The 20702-nt window shown below is 36.3% G+C and overlaps 3 protein-coding genes across 4 annotated transcripts; all 3 read right to left on the bottom strand.

The window, feature by feature from the left end:
- Positions 1 to 791: 791 nt before the first annotated feature.
- On the bottom strand, positions 792 to 4616 carry LOC146167563 (queuosine 5'-phosphate N-glycosylase/hydrolase-like). Of its 2 annotated transcripts, XM_083389147.1 has the most exons (7): positions 4416 to 4616; positions 4157 to 4246; positions 3404 to 3556; positions 3009 to 3106; positions 2702 to 2850; positions 2399 to 2552; positions 792 to 1874 (listed from the first exon to the last, which is right to left on the bottom strand). In XM_083389147.1, exons 1-7 carry the CDS (start codon positions 4608 to 4610, stop codon positions 1655 to 1657), a joined length of 1059 nt encoding a protein of 352 aa, XP_083245273.1. In that variant the 5' UTR covers positions 4611 to 4616; the 3' UTR covers positions 792 to 1654. The 2 variants fall into 2 exon arrangements, with proteins under 2 accessions (XP_083245273.1, XP_083245274.1); XM_083389148.1 differs by lacking the exon at positions 3009 to 3106 and having other exon boundaries at positions 2702 to 2816.
- Positions 4617 to 6402: 1786 nt separating this feature from the next.
- LOC146167562 (DNA helicase MCM8-like) lies at positions 6403 to 16264 on the bottom strand. Its single transcript, XM_083390966.1, has 17 exons — positions 16126 to 16264; positions 15730 to 15883; positions 14851 to 15028; positions 13689 to 13788; positions 13441 to 13537; positions 12971 to 13171; positions 12646 to 12760; positions 12030 to 12146; positions 11735 to 11877; positions 11144 to 11361; positions 9827 to 10006; positions 9107 to 9256; positions 8781 to 8910; positions 8362 to 8499; positions 8031 to 8155; positions 7060 to 7228; positions 6403 to 6671 (listed from the first exon to the last, which is right to left on the bottom strand). The coding sequence occupies exons 1-17, from the start codon at positions 16206 to 16208 to the stop codon at positions 6501 to 6503; spliced, it is 2469 nt and encodes an 822-aa protein (XP_083247092.1). The 5' UTR covers positions 16209 to 16264; the 3' UTR covers positions 6403 to 6500.
- LOC146167561 (PAX3- and PAX7-binding protein 1-like) lies at positions 16264 to 18892 on the bottom strand. The gene has a single exon (XM_083390967.1). It carries the CDS (start codon positions 18847 to 18849, stop codon positions 16435 to 16437), a length of 2415 nt encoding a protein of 804 aa, XP_083247093.1. The 5' UTR covers positions 18850 to 18892; the 3' UTR covers positions 16264 to 16434.
- Positions 18893 to 20702: the final 1810 nt, after the last annotated feature.

The following is a 20702-nucleotide window of genomic DNA, read 5'->3' as shown; positions in this document are numbered from 1 at the left end:
GGTCCATATCAATTTGCTTCGTTTTATTTGGCTTTTGCACACAAGCGAGGACAATGCACATTTCTGGACGCAACCCTAAAGACAAACACTAAAACGGGGCTCGCATTCGGGGTGAAGGTGCCGCCCTACGCCCGGAAGATAAATACGGTTCGGAAGAGAATAAAAACGGTCAACTCTGCTAACATTGGGTCTTTTTATTCGACGTTATCTACGTACAAAAGCAGGCGTGACCAAGTAACGCAGAAAGCAAACAATAAAATTCTTTCGAGGGCAAAGTTATCAACGACCACTGTTTAAATGTTAGACCTGACGTTCCCTTAGAAAAAACTCCGGAGAAGGCTACCGATTTTGACAATGTCGTTTTCACAGCTGCAACCATGGACACTGCGTCAACAGATATGAGGAATGAATTTGTTCGGGCAGTCCTAAACGCTCAATGGACAGAATAGTTGCAAAAAGAACACTGACATCCTTAACGAAATAAAAAAAATTGTGACCTGGGATCTTTTTTTACTGAAATTGTGACCTGGGATTGTCCTCATGACAATACAGAAAATTCGTTCATTATTATTATTTTTTGTCAGGAAGACTGACGTTTATGCTTTCGATAACTAATTTATAAATTCGCTGATTACGTCACTACTTGTTTTTTAATTGTCAGAACACTGCTTCATGTTAAGATGTCACACTAGATGTTTTACATTCTACTAGCTTTTCTATAAAAAGTGCAAATTAAAATTTGCAAGAAATTGCCTGAAAAAGAAAAAAAAACAATCAAGGGTGGCTGGCGAAATTTTGTTTTTCGCTACAAAGACATAAAAAAACACTTTTATAGCGATACATAATTAACATACTCGGTAATCCCTGCGAAGTCCAAGACAAAAGATTTATGCAATTTTTGCATAAGCAGAAGGCTAAATTCCATTTAAAACACATTGATGTTTCAATTGAACTTTTGCAACAATACGTGGTAAAGCAGTGCTCCTCATTCAGTGGGTAGAACTGCTTCAAATTTGGTTGGGGCAAGAAGCTATAAAAGCTGTTCGACGATTTACTTTTAATTACTCTTTATAGTCAATTTAAACTTAACGACCGGCGAGAGCGGCGCACAAACTAAACGGGTGTACATAGCCCGTTGGAAGTTGGCTCTGTAAAGCTAAAATCAACATCCAACGGAATTAAGGTAGGTCAGAAATTCTTTGAACTTATTTGGCCCGGTGACCATTTAAACTAAGCCCTTTAACCAACCCTTTAGGAGTAAACTTAACTCTTAACCTAATAAGAGTGTGCTATAATATTGGATTGGTTTTAGAAGCACTGCGATAAGATACCAAATTGATACAGGCATTTCAGCCATGTTTCCACATTCAAAACAACAGTATCGAATTCTACACACAACGATGTCGAATTTTACCATGAAGTTGACAATAAAGTAACTAACTTCCAGTTACACTAATACCCTTTAATAATTAATGATTATAAAAAAATTGTTTAGAGTAGAGTAATTACGTCACTTTTCCGTATCAGAAGGGGTACTTTTTGCCTGAAATAACGCGATCGAAATAAAATTTCAAGCATCGAAAAACCCCAAACTAGAGTTTGTCAGTTTTTTGCCGTTGCCTTAAAAGTCTATTTGGACAAACCAACCTATATTCTAATAAAATATAGTCCGGACTCTGTGAAAGGGCAAGTGAGCCATCTCCGCCCTGTGAGCCCTGGCATAATCCCACAGGTAGTTGTCCACAGTGATGGAGTTGACGACGGCGGAGATGTCGGCTCTGTCGCTCTGGTCGCTTTCCATGATGGCCGACTTCACTTGCGTCACGAGGAGCTTCACTGCTTCGATCGAGCAACCGCGGATCTCCAGCTCGTAACTTTCAACGAAAAAAATAAGTCAAGTAGCCGAAAAAATGTCACAAACAAAAATAATTGAAAATAAAAATATTGTTACACATTTTTTGTATTAAAAAAAAATGAAAAAGTATAAGAGGCGAGCTGTACAGTACTTCATTGTTATTATTTTGGTATTTTGAGTTATTGTTTTTATAATGTTTAAATTTGTACTATTACCTGACTAAGACTAGCAAAAATAACTGTATCCAGATAAAAAAGTAAATCGAATCTACTGTATATTTAGCATGATTAATTCCATTTTGTAATACAAATACAAAAAGAATAAGTTTTATAAGCCTAAAAATCACATATTAGAGCACAGTACACAGCGGTTTTAATTGAAAAATTATAACAGTTTTAATTGAAATATAAAAGCAGGGACAGTACGCAGATTTTAAGTCTGGTTTATGTAGTTTATTCAAATTAAATTCACAATGGACATTGGACATGGCCTTCTTTGATAGCTTATTTTTGAGTACTGTTGCCATTGAAGCACACAACTAACCGGGAACCAACAGGTAGAACAGTAAGATCTTCAAGGATTTTCTTTAGTTCACTTGAATAAGACAAAATTTCTAAATATTCCAAAGTCTGAGGAACCCTGTAGTCGGCAAACATAGTCAATTGATCTATGTTGGTAAATTCACCAAGACCTGTCCCTAAATAAAAAACACATAATCCATTCAAAACAACATTTTTTTAGTATGGTGCAACTAAGATAACAGCAGGAATTTTGATTTTTGCAGAGTATGATTTTTTGTTGTTTTGTTAAATTGAACAACTTTGAAAAAATTCTCTGTAAGCTAACCTTCATAGCACAACCAAACATCTGCCACCAAGATTTGAGCTCGTTTGTAGAAAGCAACAGATTTGCCATCAAAAGTTGACACATCACGGTAGGATATAAAATTCTTCACAACACACTGTAATAAATCCATTGCATTCTTGTTGCACTGTCTATATTGATACAAATATTTGTATAAAAACCAAACAAACACTCAGAATAGGTGTAAATTATACTAATTTCAAATTTTTTTTTTTTCAATTTTTTTAATTTTTACACTGTTAATGTGCAATTTTTTAATTAAAAAAGGCTAGTTTTAATGTTAACTAACTTAATGCAATTGACAAATGATCCATCAAAATCTTCAAGTAAAATTTTTCCTGCATCCTTGTATGCTAAATATCTTTCTTTGAGTAAAGGAATGTCAGTCTAAATAAAAAAAAAGTTCAAGGCTTGGTGACCAATTCCAAAGAAAAAAAAATATAATCTTCGGAAATATATAAAATTGATACGTGTAAAAATCTAAACTTATACAAAATATTTATTGTTCATATTCGTGTTGTATATATAGTGCTGTTATATGATACTACAAACATAAATTGATGAATCCAGCAGTGTTTCCACAATTAGCAACAGTTGCCCACAGAAAATGTAAAATTCACATGACATATCAGAACTTATGATTTTTCACAAAGCTTAAAAAATATGTATAAAATTGAATGGTACCTTAGAATCAGATCTAAATAAATGGGTAAACTCTTCTTCTGTTACGGTTGACATGTAACTGGCATTGAACACAGGTTTTCCATCATCTTGAGCCCTTCTCAAAGCTGCAATTAGAGACCAGTAGCCAGTGTAGGTTGTCCCTTTGTACTTGACCTAAAACATTACAACCAATACAATATTATTTACCTGGTTGTATTTATGAGTTCAAAGACATTGTTTCTATTAAATATTTTATTTTGTATGTCATTCATAATACCTATCTGTTCTTGCTGAGTCCCTTTAAAGGAAATTTAAATAACATTCCTAAAAATGACTTTTGGGTGGTATTACAACTACACAAGAGATTATTAAAACTGAATTGCTAAACAATTATTTAACAATTGCAATGTTTTACTAATATGTATAGAGAATGAAATCCAATATTATACAGAGGGCCATACATCTCATACAACCCTGACTGCATTGCAATTTCATTTCCACCAAGATGTTTAGCATGAAATGCTTGCAAAAAAACTTTGCCAGTACTGTCATGCATAAAACATGACCTACACACCAATTTTAGAACGAAAAATGGTTATTCTAGCATTATTACATAATTTTGGCATGACTTTTTGACTGCCACAAATTATGGAATACAGTCATCCATCCAAATTAATCATTAGTTGCAAAGACATTGTAATTTATATAAAACTTTGTAAAAATACAACAGGACACATGCATAATCCAATGGAAAACTTTGTTTAATATACTGACCATGTATTTGATTTCAGGATCATCAGGCCAAAAAGAGAAGTTCAACGTGTCAGCAACAAAAATTAAATCAATTGCTTTTTCATCAGCAACCTTGAAAAATGTTATATGTTCAATAAATTTACATTTTTTTTTCTAAGAAATTGGTACTGCAGAACTGTTTTTCTATTATTCTAATAGTTAATATGTTTTTTTTTTGTTAGATGTAGCAAAACAGTAAAATTAAAGTTTAATCATATTAAAACTTTCTGGTGTGACTCACACTTGGGTGAAGGGTGTGTTCTTTCCATGTTTTCATAGAAGATTCCTTTTTCATAAAAGATTGCGAAATTTTTGCAGCTGCAACTTCGATAGCTTTACTAGATATTGTCACATGTTTACTGTTTGCAGCAATCAGCTTTCCCGCTTCAGATGGAAACAAGGTTTCGGCACAAACGCTTTCAGCTAACTCGGGCATTCTATTACTCTAACTTGAAACTATAAGGTGCGCAAAGCACGTGCAGTTTGACTTCCAGGCGAATTACTCTCCGGGTATTTCCCTTATGGAAAGTGTGTAGTATCACTAGTACACCGAAAGCCATCGCAGGCTCACAGAATATGTCGAACAATGATGCAGGCAAGGCCGGCTAGAAAACAACTAGCCTGTAGTGCGGTTCGAACTAACGACCTCCGGCCATACCGGAACCATGTTGTACGCTTTGTGTTTCTTGTTCTTGCTGTGTTATTCAAAGAAATAGGATTTAGTTACATAACATTAGGTTACTAACGACCCGACTGCGTTAGAGATACATGCTCTACAAAATAACCACCCCATCCGTCAGAAATCAGTGCAGTTCTAAGCAAAAAGGTCTACGACAATCAGTGCATTCAAAGGATCAAAAAGTCCGACTTTTAGGTCTTGGACAATGCACTAATTTGCATTAACAAATGTGCATAAGAAGATTAAGTTTAACAATACTTGACCCAACCAAACCCAAACGCTAACCAGCGCCCTAACCCAAATAATGTGCGATAATTTAATACTTATAACGCTTCAGGCCCCAATACCTCAATTTGTGACGTAATAATCTTAAATACAATGGACGAGAAACCATCTTATGACCATCCGAGTTTGGGCCTTTTTCCCCAGCATTTAAAGAATTATTAAAATAACGCACATTATTTGGGTTAGGATTCGGGTTAGCGTTAGGGTTTAGGTGGGACAAGTGTTATTAATCCTATCTCCTATTTTGTGTTATCTTTTCTGAACTTTTAATGAATATTTTTAATTTATCTACGCCGGGAGTTTACCTAAAGGTCCAAATCAGTGCATTGCCAGGACCTCAAGGTCTAAAAGTCTAGACTTTTCTGCCATTGGATGCCCTGATTGTCGTAGACCTTTTTGCTTAGAAATGCACTGATTTCTAACGGATCGGGTGAAATAACACTAAACTCAACAGATATGCTATTTTATACAACACACTGTTTATAAAGTTCTAACTACAACTGCAATGTATAATTAAGAACATGGATTTTTACAAATAATCTACGTCGAACTTCCTTGCTTGTCTTACCTTGACCCAACTTTTTATATTTAACATGCTAACTGGCCTGATTGAACATACAAGTTAAGAAACAACTCAGCAAAACATAATACTTCTTCGGTTAAGGACATAACGAATTACCGAGCCTTTAAAATCGCGCGGAGTTAAATTCTAGAGCTATAGTCTTTATGGTAAATAAGGCCACTCTTGTAATCAGGTTCACATTCAACATCGGAAAATAGTCAGTTTTGTAATCAAGTATTTTAAGTCCCAGTCCAACTACAACTTCAGCAAGTCAAGTCATTGCTTTTTCTGCACTACGAGCAATATTTCGCACAGAACGCATCAAAACGAGTAAACATTTGTTACATTTAATAGTTGACATAAATAAACGAATTTACCTAAAATTGATTGAACTAAAGTACTTTAGTATACATGAAGGTAGCCTATTTGTTCAAACAAATAAAGCAAGTCAATTAAAAACACAGATTTTAAGTCCATAATTACAACAATGGAAATCTTAGGTCGTCAGTCTCAGTTAAGTCAATTAATATCGTAGTAAAATATTTGGAAATGTTTTTTTAGTTGGCAGACCTTAAGTAATTATGGAAAACGCTCTAAAACATTTAACACATTGCACTTTTAGCTTAAAACATTTTTCGCATTGTACTTTTAGGTTTTAGTACGAAAAGCTCTTAACACGAACAACATCACTCGCAATTAGAAAAGAAATTGTATTAAAATTCGAAACAGTATAAGGCAATGAAAGAGAATTGCGCTAAAAAGAAAAAAGGAAATAAAACAACGCTGATGTTAAACGCACATCAATTCAAGGTCTGCAGCTTGTACATTGCAGCTCCTGTCTTAAGAAGAAAACCTTGAGTATTGAGGGTATCAATAAGATCGGAAACGCATGTTGGCTCAATCGACAACTTTTCGGCAATCTCGCGGATCTCGGCCGTCTTGAAAACGATTGTCGATCGGCTTTGGGCGGTCTAGATTGAACAGTACAATTATGGTTGGAACCAAATAATGTTTTATAGAAATGTAGCATAAATTCAACCGATCTACACTCTACAATATCTTATCGCTAAGCGTACCTACCGGCCAGTAGGCTAATCCCGAAAATTTGAGCCTATTGTAAATGGTAATTGCAAACGTATATATTGGTAAGTATATCTTGCCAAACATATACATGGCGCAAATCATATAACGTTACCTTAAATATTAAAATAATTTATTTCATTTTTGAAACATTTTCTACATTTGAAGTGAAACACGCGAATTTTTGTTTTAGGATATTTGAATTACCCACTCCGCCACCAAATGGTGCGATTACTTTTCAGTAGCACACAATGTAATATTGTACAACGGGCGACTTGCCTTGTTGAGAGCGGCGAGCAGCTTCTTGATCTTACTTCTCCCGCTAACGCCCGAGCCGTGGAAGGAGCGCTCGAAACGCAGGTTGTTGCTCTCGTCGGCAAAGGTTTCGTACAAGCAGTGACGCATAATCTCCACCACTTCCTTCGCGTCATCCGCCGTCGCCTCGCTCCTGAATCGGGAGGTAAAACAACGTTGGACTTTTTCATTTTTATAATAATGGTATACCGCAGCGGTTCCCAAACTTTTCAAAATAATTTGCCTGTTGGACCCTGTGCAATTATTTTGATGGCCCTATAAAAAATCGGGCATCAGTTGACCCATGTTTCTTGTGGTACACTTGTGAAGCAACGAACATCATAAAAACACTATAATAATAATAATAGATAATTTAATTGTTTTAAACGACAATTGTTTAAAACCTAGTCTAATATCTAAAAACATTGGGTAAAGCCTAATGTTTAAAAACACAAAGACCACAGCTTTGGAACCGCTGGTATACCGGTTTCTGACATACCCCCGTGGACAGAACGGTTTGGCCGGAATCGGACAGCCATTTGATGCTGCGTTTGTGTGGAGAAACTGCTCGACTGGTTTGGAATGTGTTTTTTTACGGTAAAGACGTGATAACTCGGACATCAAAATGGCCGAGCAAGGTCAGTACAAATGCAATTTAAAAAAAGGAAAAGTGGGTTTTAGAAAAATCTACCATTTCACCAGCATTGGCACTAAATTTTTAAGTAAAATACGTCACCGACATTTTTAAGCCAAGCGTTGTTTTACAATTTTAACGTTCGTTTGCATAGTTATTTAAAAAAAAATGGCAATAGCCGTGGCTGGTTAAAAACTATTTTACTCGCTTTTAAAAATACAAAAAGCGTTTGAATGTTAATATAAGGCAGTCTGACGACAGGTATATCAACGTACTATAATTCCCCCTTATTTCAAAAAGCGATATTTGATAGTCATTTTACCTGAGCTCCATCCTGGCTCTAGCTTCTGACAGTCTTCTCAAAGACTCGAGTTGTCTTGTTGTAATAGGGGTGCTGTCTGATCGGTCGCCCTGACGACGAAGCTCAAGGTAAAATTCCTTTAAAACCTGAAAAATATGAAGAATGTGATAGTTTTGTCCTTTACACCTGCAGTACTTCATCATAGGTCACACCTAATCGAATTACATTGAATATTGTAAAAAAATAGGTTAAACTTTTTATATACAAATATTTATTTGCAGTATTATGCCAACTTAACTTCAAGACTTTTCATGAGAAACTTTAAGACAAAAGACAAGCTCCTTGGTCTTACTTTACAGGCGTCCTTAGTAAGCGCCACCCTCTTTATGTTCTTTCTCGCATAAGCGATGTACTTCCACATCAGGCAGTGCGGGACAGGGTCGCAGTCGCCTCTGCATGTGTAAGACCTCAAGCGTTGCTGTAGAGAGTTCTGCAAATGCAGCGAAAAGCGCAAAATTTAAAATCGTACAGTAAAATTAGTACATAAATTTCAGCCATGATTTACGAATAAATGTGACAATTTTTAACTTGAAGTAAACATATAGCCTCTTAACGCAAAAGCAAATTTCGTCATGATATCCTAGAAAAAACACTTTTTCTATTTTGCTAGTTAGTAGTGACGTCACTTTGGTGTCGGATCGAGTCGCGATAATTTTTGTCCAAAATATTTGGTATTGAAATAAATGTCAAGTATCGGACATCCCTGCTCACTAAAGTTAGATTTTTGCTCACCGTCGTTGAGCTACTTTCCCCTTCTTCCCTGTACACTGCCGCCATCGACTCGCCAAGACCAGTGAGTTTTTTACCGGTGTGTACTGCCATCACGTGGTCAGATAAAAGTCTGCACAAAACCATGAAGATAAAGTTGTTGATGTCTTACCTTACATTACAATTATTTTATTCTCCAGAAAGTGATTAAAGATTTTAAAATATACCGAAAAGAATGGCATAATGAATATTAAACATAGGTGACATTATTTTTTTAGCATTAATTTGGGCTAAAAATGGAAATACAAAGTTCCCCAATTGAAAAGCACCTGTCTCTTTCTTCGTTGGGAGTATCCAGAAGAATGTAAACGAGATCAAATCGCGACAAGAGCGCGCTTCCAAGCTTAAGGTTTTCAGAAACCGTCTTCCCTTTATTGTAGTGGCCGCCGACTGGGTTGGCTGCAGCAATGATAGCACACCTTTCCAAAAAGTAATTAAAGTCAACATTAATGTATATAAAACATGTTTAAAGAAAATTGGGAAAACACACATTACGGGCAAAGCTTATGTTCATCCAGTATCAAACAACCATCGACTTGCCTAATATATAGATTAGAGACTATTTGGGTTAACCTAGCATGCATGGAATGCAAGTGCGGTAAGTTGTAAGCGCATATTTAATACAAGCAGTCAGGCACTCGCAGTATGACATTAAATGCGTTACGAACAGAGATAAGGGATTGAAGGGTTAGTAAAGCTTTGTTCCGACTCTATTCAAGCACGAATCTGCGTCTGTTTTCGTACTTTCGGTCCTTATTCTAAACATTTTAACTCGTTTTCGATTGCACAAACCAGGAGAAAACGCTCAATAAAAAATACTGGGAAAAGCTAGTCAAATCTGGGTTTATGCACTATGCAGGGTAAATATCAATGATAAAGGTATTCAATTCATAATCCTGTCGCCACAACCTGGCCAAATAGAAGAACGACACAACTTATTAAAAAACGGAAAACAAATAGGATCTCATTCAGTCTAATCAACCGCTCACCTGGCGGGCATGCTGCACACGACCCCAGCCTTGGCTATACTGATGCTCTGCTGTTCCATGGCTTCGAGCAAGGCCTGGTGCTGCTGGTTCATCTTGTCGAACTCGTCGATGCAGCAGATGCCCTGGTCGGCCAGCACGAGGGCGCCAGCCTCCAGCGCCGTGTCACCTGTGCTCGGGTCTCTGTCCATAAGCAGTAAATATGGCATTTTACAAGGAAAATAAACGTCGTCGTTTAAAGCAAGGGACTTCTTTTGTTCGAGAGGACTAGACAAGTTTTTAGCCAATGTGTTATATTTATCTCTGCCGGGAGTTTTCCTAAAGGTCGAATTAGTGCATTGTCGCGACCTCAAGGTCTAATAGTTAGACTCTCCTGGCCTTGGATTCACTTATTGCCGTAGACCTTTTTGCTTAGAACTGCACTAATTTTTGACGGATCGGGTGAAAATGACGTCCTAAATTTACGTCACAGTAGAAATAGACTTCATAAATGTGCTGATTTCGGTCCAAAAATTGGAAAGTGAAATGGAGTCCAAATACATTTAGTGGAAAACGTTTTATTTTTAATTAAACTCTTTTCTTTGATAATTTAATTACATCTTAAATAATAAGTAATACTTCAATTAGGCTTTTACGGACCCCCTAAAACTAGTTCACGGACCCCCGTCCCCCAAGGGGTCCATGGACCCCAGTTTAAGGATCCCTGTCTAAAAGTATCTAAAAATTTAATTGCAAAAACATATTTTGGGGGTAAAATGTTTTTCTATACGCGTTTAACTGCAAAATTTACTGTGCCGCAATTCTTGCAACACCATAACTGTGGAGGATCTTCGTGAAAATTTTGGGTAAATACTAATGTTTCAGTGATTATGGATTAAGTAACAGCGTAAGGAGGATTAAACGTAAGTTTTGCACACTCCAAAAAGGCAATAACCCCTTTCGCTTCGTCTTTAAAGGGTATTTCGGATTTAAAAAAATCGAACGCTTAGCATTAAATACATTGTCTTCGTTTAGGAGTTTTCTACTCAGGTTGAAAACTATAAAAAACGTGACCCAAAACTTTTTAAAAAAATTCTCGAACTCCAGATGTAAAAGTAAATTTTGAAAAAAAGCCTTGCTTCTAAATGTTAAATTGCCCCAGGCCGATAGTCATAGAGACAAGTTCGAAATAGAAGTAGCCGCTCACCTGAGCAAGGTGACGTTCGGTGAACAAATAGTAAAATTCGGAAAAAATACCTTTGCTTAGGATAAATATTGTCCCCAGGCTGACAGTCATACAGACAAATTCAAAATACAAAAAAAGTAAAATAAAATACTCACCTGGACAAGGTGACGGTGAGCCCGCTGTTGGATGACGTATTGCCGCACACGTACACGCCCCGGGGCGCCAAGCGACTCACGGCCTGCAGCAGTTGGCTCTTACCCAGGCCCGGGTCGCCGACCAGCAAGATGTGAGAGTTTCCACGGATCTGCAGCAGGTCGCTGTCCTTGTCGTGCTGCTGCTGGTTGCCGCCGAACAGGCCCAGGAGAAGACCGGCCTGAAAATACAGCGTTTTGGTGATCGGCTTTAGAGCAGGGGTAAGGTTTTAGCTGTTGACGGCCGCATTGACAGTCTTTATTTTTTTTTCACGGCCACCGGTACAATTTTTTAAGGATGACGTCCGAAAGTTAAGTCATAAAGTGACGTCATTAAGAAATTATTAAAAAAAATTAACAGATTGTTCTATAGCAATTTCGTGCTAATATGCAACTGAAATAACAATGCTCTTAGCCAATCTGATGACCGAGACTGATATCTACCTGGCCTATGACATAAAAACCCTGCCTCGTTTTAAACCTAAAAGAGTAAATATAATAAGTTTGGTGCAAAAGTAACCCTTTTATGTAAAATGTTTTATTAAGTTGTCTAACCTTAACCATATCCTGCCCGTAAATAGTTGGACAAAGAGAGCAAGCCAGCAGGGCAAAAATGTCATCTTGTTTGGCGATTTCGGCGAATCCCGCTAAGTCTCGCTCGCCGAAATCTATCACTTGATCGTTGGCAATTCGACGATCTATGAAAAAGGTTTAAACCGTTTTTATTGCCACTAACTTTACACCTTTTCATGATAAGTGATCACTAACTGCGACGCGCTAAGTTGATTTTAATTCCAAGCATATATCATAAGGAGGTAAGCTTTTGAGTTCTAGCAGACTTTTTATTTACCTTGCATTGAGTTCGACCTCGCGTTGCTCACGTGACTTCCCTCAATGTAAACAAGAAACATCGATTTGTCCTTGACTTTAACCCCACCGTCTTCTGATTTCTTTACCTTTACAATTCCTGGCGGTAAAATCAGTAAACGTCAGTTTGCACCGCCAGTATTGTTTTTTTTTTCTTTTTAAGCCAAATAAAAGCAAATTAACACGATACGACTTCCAATAAATATACTGTTTCTACCAGGCATGTTGTGTACTGAATATAAGCTATTTTGATACTTATTTGTTTTCTTTATGGATGCGTTCATCAGAAAACATAACCATACCATGACCAACAAACCACGCAAAATAAAACGACACAAAAAAGGAGACAAAATGCGCTAACCAAAGTTCAAAATAAAAAGCGATGTGTCGTTACATTCCGTGATGAAGGCATCCTGGATAGTAGCCGAAACGTCGGACAAAACAAATAGGTACCAGAAGAACTTATTTTTGTAAATATAGGACCGTCTTGAGTCATTTAATAAACCTACCACATTGAGACCACAAAAAGGTGATTTTTTTACTGCCACTCAGATCAAACAACTTTAAGCTGAAAAGCGATTAATAACGTCAACTCCTACCTGTAATTGTGACGACATCTCCCGGTGAAGCGGTATCCGCCAGATCCCGCATCAGTTCAACTTCAACCGTTCTTGGCATTCTGCCAGCTTCCCTCTGCTCGTCAGACAGCGCCTCCTAGTGCACAAATAAAAACAAAAAATGTAAAAATCCAGCATTCTGACAACGCCGACTTGCAAAAATGCTCTCGCTATTACTTTTCATTTAAAGATATAAAAAAGTGAATAATGCAATGAAAGACAAATTCACATTATGTAAACAAATTTTAATGAATTTTACACTCAAACGGTTTTTATATAATTTAATCGCACAACATAAATGTATTACCTGAAGCTTGACTATTTGCCAGTCTGTAATTTCAGTTAGCGGATGGTTGCGAAGTGATTCAAAGGTCCGGCTTCTGCATTGACTTGCAATGCAGCTACGAGGAGCCGAGTACTTGTTATCAATTAAAAGCAGAGCTTGCAGTTGTCCACATACCGAACACTTGAATGCCATTGTTGTGCACATTGGGCGGACATTGCCAACCTTTTTTGAACAAAATATTGCCTATTAAGTTGGTACAACCGCTGTAAACTGTACTGCTAGTTGTAACTTTTTCATTAATTCCTCGAAGGTAGTAATGCTACTTTATACATTAAATCAAATTTTGACAGCAGTTTTAGAGTTTTTGACAGCAGTTTTTTTTAGTCAAAATAGTTTTAATGTCATTGGTTTATAAAATACTTTTTACTATTTAATCCATTTATTTAAATAGCTAGGCAAACATTATCTGAGAATCACATAAAAAGTCTCACTTTAACTAAGGTTCCTTTCACTGACACAAACTTTCCAATAGACCTTGCTTTCAGGTGCTTCAGTTGAGTGACATGTTCATAGTTGAAAATTCTTGCTCTATCATAGCCATAACAATGTAATATGTGTTTAGTTGAAGTACAAAATTTTAATAGATTTGCGCTAAGTAAAATAGTTTGTCTTCTTAAATATTCTTTAATAGAGGTTTACAAAATATCCACCAATCAACCATTACCTTGAAAAATCTCACCTTATCACAGGAATATCCGCTAGAACTAAATTCATGCTGTCACTTGTAGAACTTGCAAGGGATTGGGATTTCTTTGCCATATAATGATGGGCTGCCAGTCCTGTTACATACAAATAATTATGAAATGAAATATATGTAAAGGAAACACGATTATTTTTGTAATAACCATAATATTCGGTACACATACCGACATAGCAAAGGATCTGATATATATTAGTAACATTTCAGGCTAATTTTTAAATAATATCAACCATCTATGACCAGAAAATAAATTAAATTTGGATATTAGTAAGAAACAGAACAAGCATTAAAAAATATTACAACGCATTTTATTTTAATAAAAGCTTAATTTGTGGTAAGTTGCGAGCAAATTGATGCACAAAATGTATAGAAACCAAATTTTGTCGATTTGGTTAAAATTTGCAATTTAAAAGGATACATAATGTTTAGCACATAGAAGAGATTCACATATTGTTTAAATAAATGACATTTTTTCTAAATTTAACTTTACACTTTGTAGAATTATACTGACCTCTATGCTAAATAAACACCTTGAAACAAACTCAAACAAACTGAATGTACAGATGCTCATGTGAATTTTTTTTTGTATTTTTAGTTCAAAAGGTAAAACATATATTTGTTGGGTCAAAAGGTTACTTTACAGCTAAAACTGCATAAATTATGTGGCAATAATTCTGTTTAACAATATGAAGTCGAATAAATACAAATAATGCAATCATTTACCGTATGTTTAAATGGTAGAATCAAACTGTCCCTGTTTTAGCAGCTTTAAATTGTCTCTGCGTCACCTACTTTTTACCCTTGATCCATACTTTGTCAACCGCTGTCTTATAGTAATAATAAGTTTATGTTTAATTAATTTGATGGGCATAGAAAGTCAAGCAAGTCCTATTTGGCATGAATAAGACATGAAAACATGTTTTTAAATATAGGAAAAGTACCCGTCATGTTAAAAACAAATATATGTATATGCATTATGCATTTATATGTTTATTTATTGGCACTTAAATATTATTTGTTTTTAATTGGTAACCATGTTTTACACCCCTAAAATTATTCCTAATTAAGAAAAACGAAAACACAGTCGAAATAATTTTAGTTACTAGTACCAAAAAAAAAATGCTACTGCTTTTCAACATACCAAGACAACCTAATGAATGCTCGGGGCGTTCATGTAGATCTTTTTTCAAACTTGGAATTTTATCTTGGATATGCTGGTTGTCAACAAGATCTACATAATCAATTGAAATGCTTTCCCTTGTAATGACAACATTCATGTCATTTTTCTCAAAGTAGTATTGAAAGTAGGGATCTAAGTTCTGTAAGAAAACAACAACAAAGCATGCAATAGCGGAGTTTTTTATTTAAAGTAAATTATATAATTTTATTTTTTAGTGTTAGGTACCACTTGTAACTAGGGCAGAGGACGTGGAGCTGGAGCCCATAGCTACATGGAACTGAAGCCCACCTGGATCCATTAAAAAAATATTTTGGGTGGAGCTGAAACCGCAACCATTTTAGTGTGCAGAGCTAAAGCTGTGAAAATGTATGCTCCAGATTTTGAACCTTGTAGCAAACTTAAAAAACTGCGTTTTCATAGAAACGAATATATAAAGGGATTAGATAACAAAGACACATGTATACATATTTGATTCCTATTTTGGTGTTTTTTGTTTAACCCTTTTTTTTATTCTTGTTTATATTGGTCAGTTATGTTGATTCTTGAGTATTTGGTATAGTTCTTAATCAGGTTGTAAATAACAAAAAGATGACTTTTCTTGTTTGCTATCAGCCTAATGTGAAAGGGTTTTAAACTGCTACATTGAAAACTAAGCTGTTTAGTGTGTAGCAAATGTAGCTTAAAGAAGCAACTTAAAAAAAATTACAGCTATGAAGCCAAAGCCAAGGGCCTGTTATATAAGTGGGTTCTGGAGCGATTGCTAATTTACAGTGGGTCCTCTGCCCTCGTTGCAACTAGATATTTACAACTTAAAATAGGCTCATTAATTGATGTGTTTACCTTTATTTTTACCACAGTTTCTGAAGCGACACCATACTCTTCCAAGGGAAAATAATGCCTCCATGCCTTATAAGGGCAAAACACATTTGTGACTGAGGGCCCAACATTAATTTGTGGCACAGAATCATCAAACAATGGTCCTTTTTGAAAAATTCTAAAAAAATATTGAAACATAGTCTTACAATATGAAATTCAAGGTTCATGGGATTCTTCAGCTTGGTTCATACTGTTAATATGGTTAAGCTTGGATAAGCTGATCTAAGTATAAACAAGCAAGCTTATCTCAACATGTTATAGTCAAATTAAATCTTGGTTATGAACTTCAACATTTTAAATTTAACTGAGCTGTTGCAAATGTTCAGGGTACTAATAATATTTATTGGTTAGACTGCTAACCTTCCACGAAACCAATTGTTCTTTTTCTTTTTACCACCATACGATGCTCCTCTGGAATTTGATCCTGGTCTTTTATCAGCCATTGCTGGTGCTTACGTTTGATTACTACATTTCAACTAACAAAACGCTATACTTACACTAGAAGAAAACAAAGCACTGATGAAAAGCCAGTTTATGCGCAAGTTGAACTGACTCAATAGTAATACACAAATATTGACATAAGAATAAATCACGTTATATAATCCAACAAGTCGGTTTTCCAAAATGAAAAATTGCAACAGGAACACCAAATTAACAAAAAATTAAATGTTAAATTTGGGATAAAGCCTCCTTGTCACCTATGGAAAACAAGAGAACTTTAATTTCTTTTTTGTGCTTTGGTTCACCAGTTTGATCCAAGGCTTTTGATAAATGCACAAGCAATCTTGACAGTGTGGTTAGGTGAGTGCTAACATCTTCATATTCTTTGAACCAAGGTCGAGGAATGGCACGAATTATTTCTTGGCATTTGCGTAAACATGTCACATTTAAAGCAGAAGTTTGCAGAGCAAGCATTATGTATCTATTAAGTAGCGAGTCAAAAGCAAACTCACACAAAACCTTGTACGACAAAATGCCATCAAACATCATTATGTTTTTAAACAGCTTTATGCAGGACCAGGTTTGGCGCTCTAGAAATAAGGTTGCTACTGACTGTTCTGCACTAGGCACAATTAACGGAATAAACACATCATTTTCTAAAGTGTTTTGAATGGACTTGCATATTGCTTGAATTAAATGCTGGCAGTGGCGGTTCTTGTCATTCATGAAACTATAATCACACATTAGTTCCCTAATCTCTGCAGAAAATCTTGAAGTTTGCTGAGCCGACATGGGATCCCATGCCCCTTGGGCCAATCTTGTGAGTTTGGCTAGCACGACCTTTTCAACTACACTGGAAATTACTTTTGCATCATCAGCAAACATGCCTTCAAGGTTCTCCTGTTCAAGTGCAAACATGGAAGCAGCTTTGAACCAGCTCATGTCTTCAAAGTGACTGTCGGCAGAAAGTAATGGATTCCAAAATGTCAATTGGGTTTTCACGAAAGGAATAATAAGTTTAGGTATGCACAAGGCAATGTAGGCATCAAGGTAGGTTTCTTGATGATTATTTCTCCAATCTGAAAAGCGTTGTAAAATATCTTTAACATTGCAGAAGTCATCAATAACATCTTCAAACATCTCTTTAAAGGAAGCTTGTATATTTTCTTGATCTGTGGCGAACTTTGCTTGTTCCATAGAAGTTGGTTCGTCATCTGATGACATACCGTCATTGTGATTGGGGTTTTCTTTTTTGATTTGGCGAAATGCACGTCGACGTGTTCTTCTAGCCTCACGTTCTCGTACTCTGTTCATGAACTCCGAGTCCATTGCCTGGTTTCGCTCTGCAGGTTTCATGGACACTTGACTACTCTGTATGGCCTCGTCTTGAACATCCTGAATGCGGCGCTTTACCAGGGCTCTTGTCTGCACTTGCCACATGTTTAGTGTTGCTTCGTAGAGCCTGTTTATCTCTGGATCCTTCTCTTGCAAGCAGCCTACAAGGTCACGAAGATACTGCCTCGTTTCTTGGTAAAACTTGTACTCAAGTGCAAGAGTATCTGTGTTACTTAAGTGCTTTGAAATGGTTGTACATTCACTTGTATCAAAGATAAGGCGATCCATTTCAGCTTGATTTTTGCTGTGTTGTTCCCTGCTACATATTATGTGGTCCTCTAACTGTTTTTTTATTGTTGCAAAAGAAACATCAGTTTTTGCATTTACATGATGTGCTTGCTGGATGTTGTCCATTTGACCATAATACATATTTGAGAAAGCCTGATTGTACATAACATCTTGGTTTTGGTAGTAGTATTCAGCATGACTATTGTTGGTCATTGGGGCTTGAGCGTTAATTCCTTTCTTAATCATCTCTTCCTCCCAACGATTTACTTCCTCATCTGGAACATTATCTTCATCGTTTTCATCACCAGATTCATCAGATTCATTGGGAACAAGTTGCCTGGGCTTCTGCTTTTCAATTCCTTTCATCTCCAATATTTCGTCCTCACTGCTGTTATCAAGGTCATCTTCTCTTACAAGCCGCGACTTGTTCTCCTTGTACACCTGAGTGTCATCGGTGGGAATAAACTCTGATCCAAACTTTCGAAGCATCTCTCTTTGTTTGCGGGCAGCATGGATCATGTTCGGAGTAGGAATGGCACCTGTACTCATACTGGAAAACTGAGTGGAAAGTTGCTGACTTTTAGTTGCAATATTCTCAGGTGGTTCCTCTGGTTTTGGGCGAAACACATGAACTTGCTCATTGGGTTGACTTTGTATATTGTTGTTGCTGGCAGTTGACAAAGGTTTTCCGTTGCTTTGCAGTTCTTTTTCCTCTTGCGCTCGCTTCTTGATCTGCTTTGCGATGCGTTTGCTCCGAGAAGATTTTTTGATTTGCAGAAACTCCTCTTCTTCTTCATCCGCTCCGAAACTTAGAACAGAAGCAGAAGAGGCCACCTTCTTCACCTTTTTTGTTTTCAACTTCTTAGGCTCAACAGTTCCCGCAGCACTGAAGGGTGCAAATTGTGTTGTCGGTTTGATACTTGGAGCAGGATGCAAAATGGATTCGCCTGGTTCATCCTCATCTGTGTCCCTCCGCTTTCGCAGATTTGCTTTGCTAGACTTTTTGAACATTACGACCATACACGATCTTAATTAGATAATATTGAGACAAACCATTTAGAGATATCCCTGTGACCTGTGCAAACGAAAAACAAACATACAATTATCAGTTATAAGATTGGTGCAGTTTGGATTCCTACCAATGCTTTTTAATGTACAATTACCAACTAGTCTTCAAAATTTAAATTGCAAACTAGGAGATTAATATTATGTAAGCCACCAGAACCCAAATAATGTGTGTTGATTTAATAATCATTAGAACGCTGTCCTAGGAAATAAGCTTAAAACTCTGGCCACTGTGGAAAGTATGGCAAGTGCACCCGCAGGTTTTTCAAACTTTCAAAATACACCCCAACCCATGGTGCATTTTTTTAACCTTTGTTGCACCCGGTCAAATGTATTTTTTCAGCCGTGTACCGCAAGATCTTATCGAAATTTGCCATACTTTCCAGACTGGAACTCTGGTAAGGATAAAATATTTTTCCGTCCAGGAGTTTTTAGCATCTGCTAATATGATTTGATTTAGAATGCAGGTTTAAGTGGGTCAAATATTATTATTATAGCTATTTCGGCGCTCGTCTAGAATCCTACCACAACGAACATTATTTGGGTTAGGGTTCCGGTTAGCGTTTGGGTTTGGGTGAGTCCAGTAATAGTGTTAAACAATATTACTTGACCTACCCACACCCAAACACTAACCGACACCCTAACCCACATATTATGCATTGCTTAATAATTATTTCAACGTTGTGGTAGGATTCTAGACCAGCGCCGCTATTTCTCCCATTTTTGATTTCTGCATTACTCCATTTTCAGCCGTGCAAAAGTTTCCAAACTGGCTGGTAGGATTCTAGACCAGCAACCAACTATGTTTATTTCGGCGCTCTTTCAGTATTGTACGTAAAAATTATTAAAAAAAAAACTTTCTCCAAATGCCGCATACCACAACGCATATTGTTTGGGTTAGCGTTTGGGTGAGGGTGGGTCAAGTTATTATTAATAATAAACATAATATTACTTGACCCACCCTCACCCAAACCCGCATCCTAACACAAACAATATGCGTTGTGGTATGCGGTATTATTTTGTTTTTTGCATAACTTTTCACGTACAGAAGTGAAAGAGCGCCATTTTCCTGTACTGTAAATTGTTTCTGTTTTTCATTGCTTACTTATTATGCAACAAACATAAATTTATCATCACACGTGATAAGTGACTCAGTGATTCGATAAACCCGAAAACTAGAATATTTATAAAAAAAAGTGGAGGTCGCCTTATATATTTAAAAATATCAAATGAGACACATTTTACATTTATAAATTTACAAGATATTTAGCGGCACTTCACAGAGAAACTTTTACATCTTGAATAAAGTAAATCGTCATGCACAAGGTGTTTTATGAACACCATCATAGAATACTAAAAAAATGCCAGTTAAAACTTTTTCAGATTTGCATTATTTTCAATAAATTTGGTCTCTGCTTGAATCAGGCACCTTAAATTAGGTTATAGCTTACATTTAATAGTCATAGGCATCAAACACTTTCGAGTTGGGGGAAGTAAACTGTAAATATATTATTTTTGCAGAACGACAAGTAATCCCCATTTGGCGGAAAGTAAATCAAGTACAAAAACTGAACTGTATTTATTTAGGTTGAAATATGAAAGTAGCAGTATGCATGTCCAAGTTTCTATAAAATTTTATCCCATATTAGACTTTGTCGGTTTGGGTTCCGGTAATATTGAACTATTGTTTTATTTTGAATGTAATATCCCATATCAAAATTAGCATTTTTAATGACTAATAGTAGTAGCCTACTAAGCATACCACGAGCAAAAAATGCTGGAAGAGCGGTCCGCTAATACCTCACTGC

The sequence above is a fragment of the Ascidiella aspersa genome, chromosome 1 (genome assembly GCF_963924565.1).
Source record: "Ascidiella aspersa chromosome 1, kaAscAspe10.2, whole genome shotgun sequence".
Lineage (NCBI taxonomy): Eukaryota > Metazoa > Chordata > Ascidiacea > Phlebobranchia > Ascidiidae > Ascidiella > Ascidiella aspersa.
This window is presented reverse-complemented; position numbering and strand designations above follow the sequence as displayed.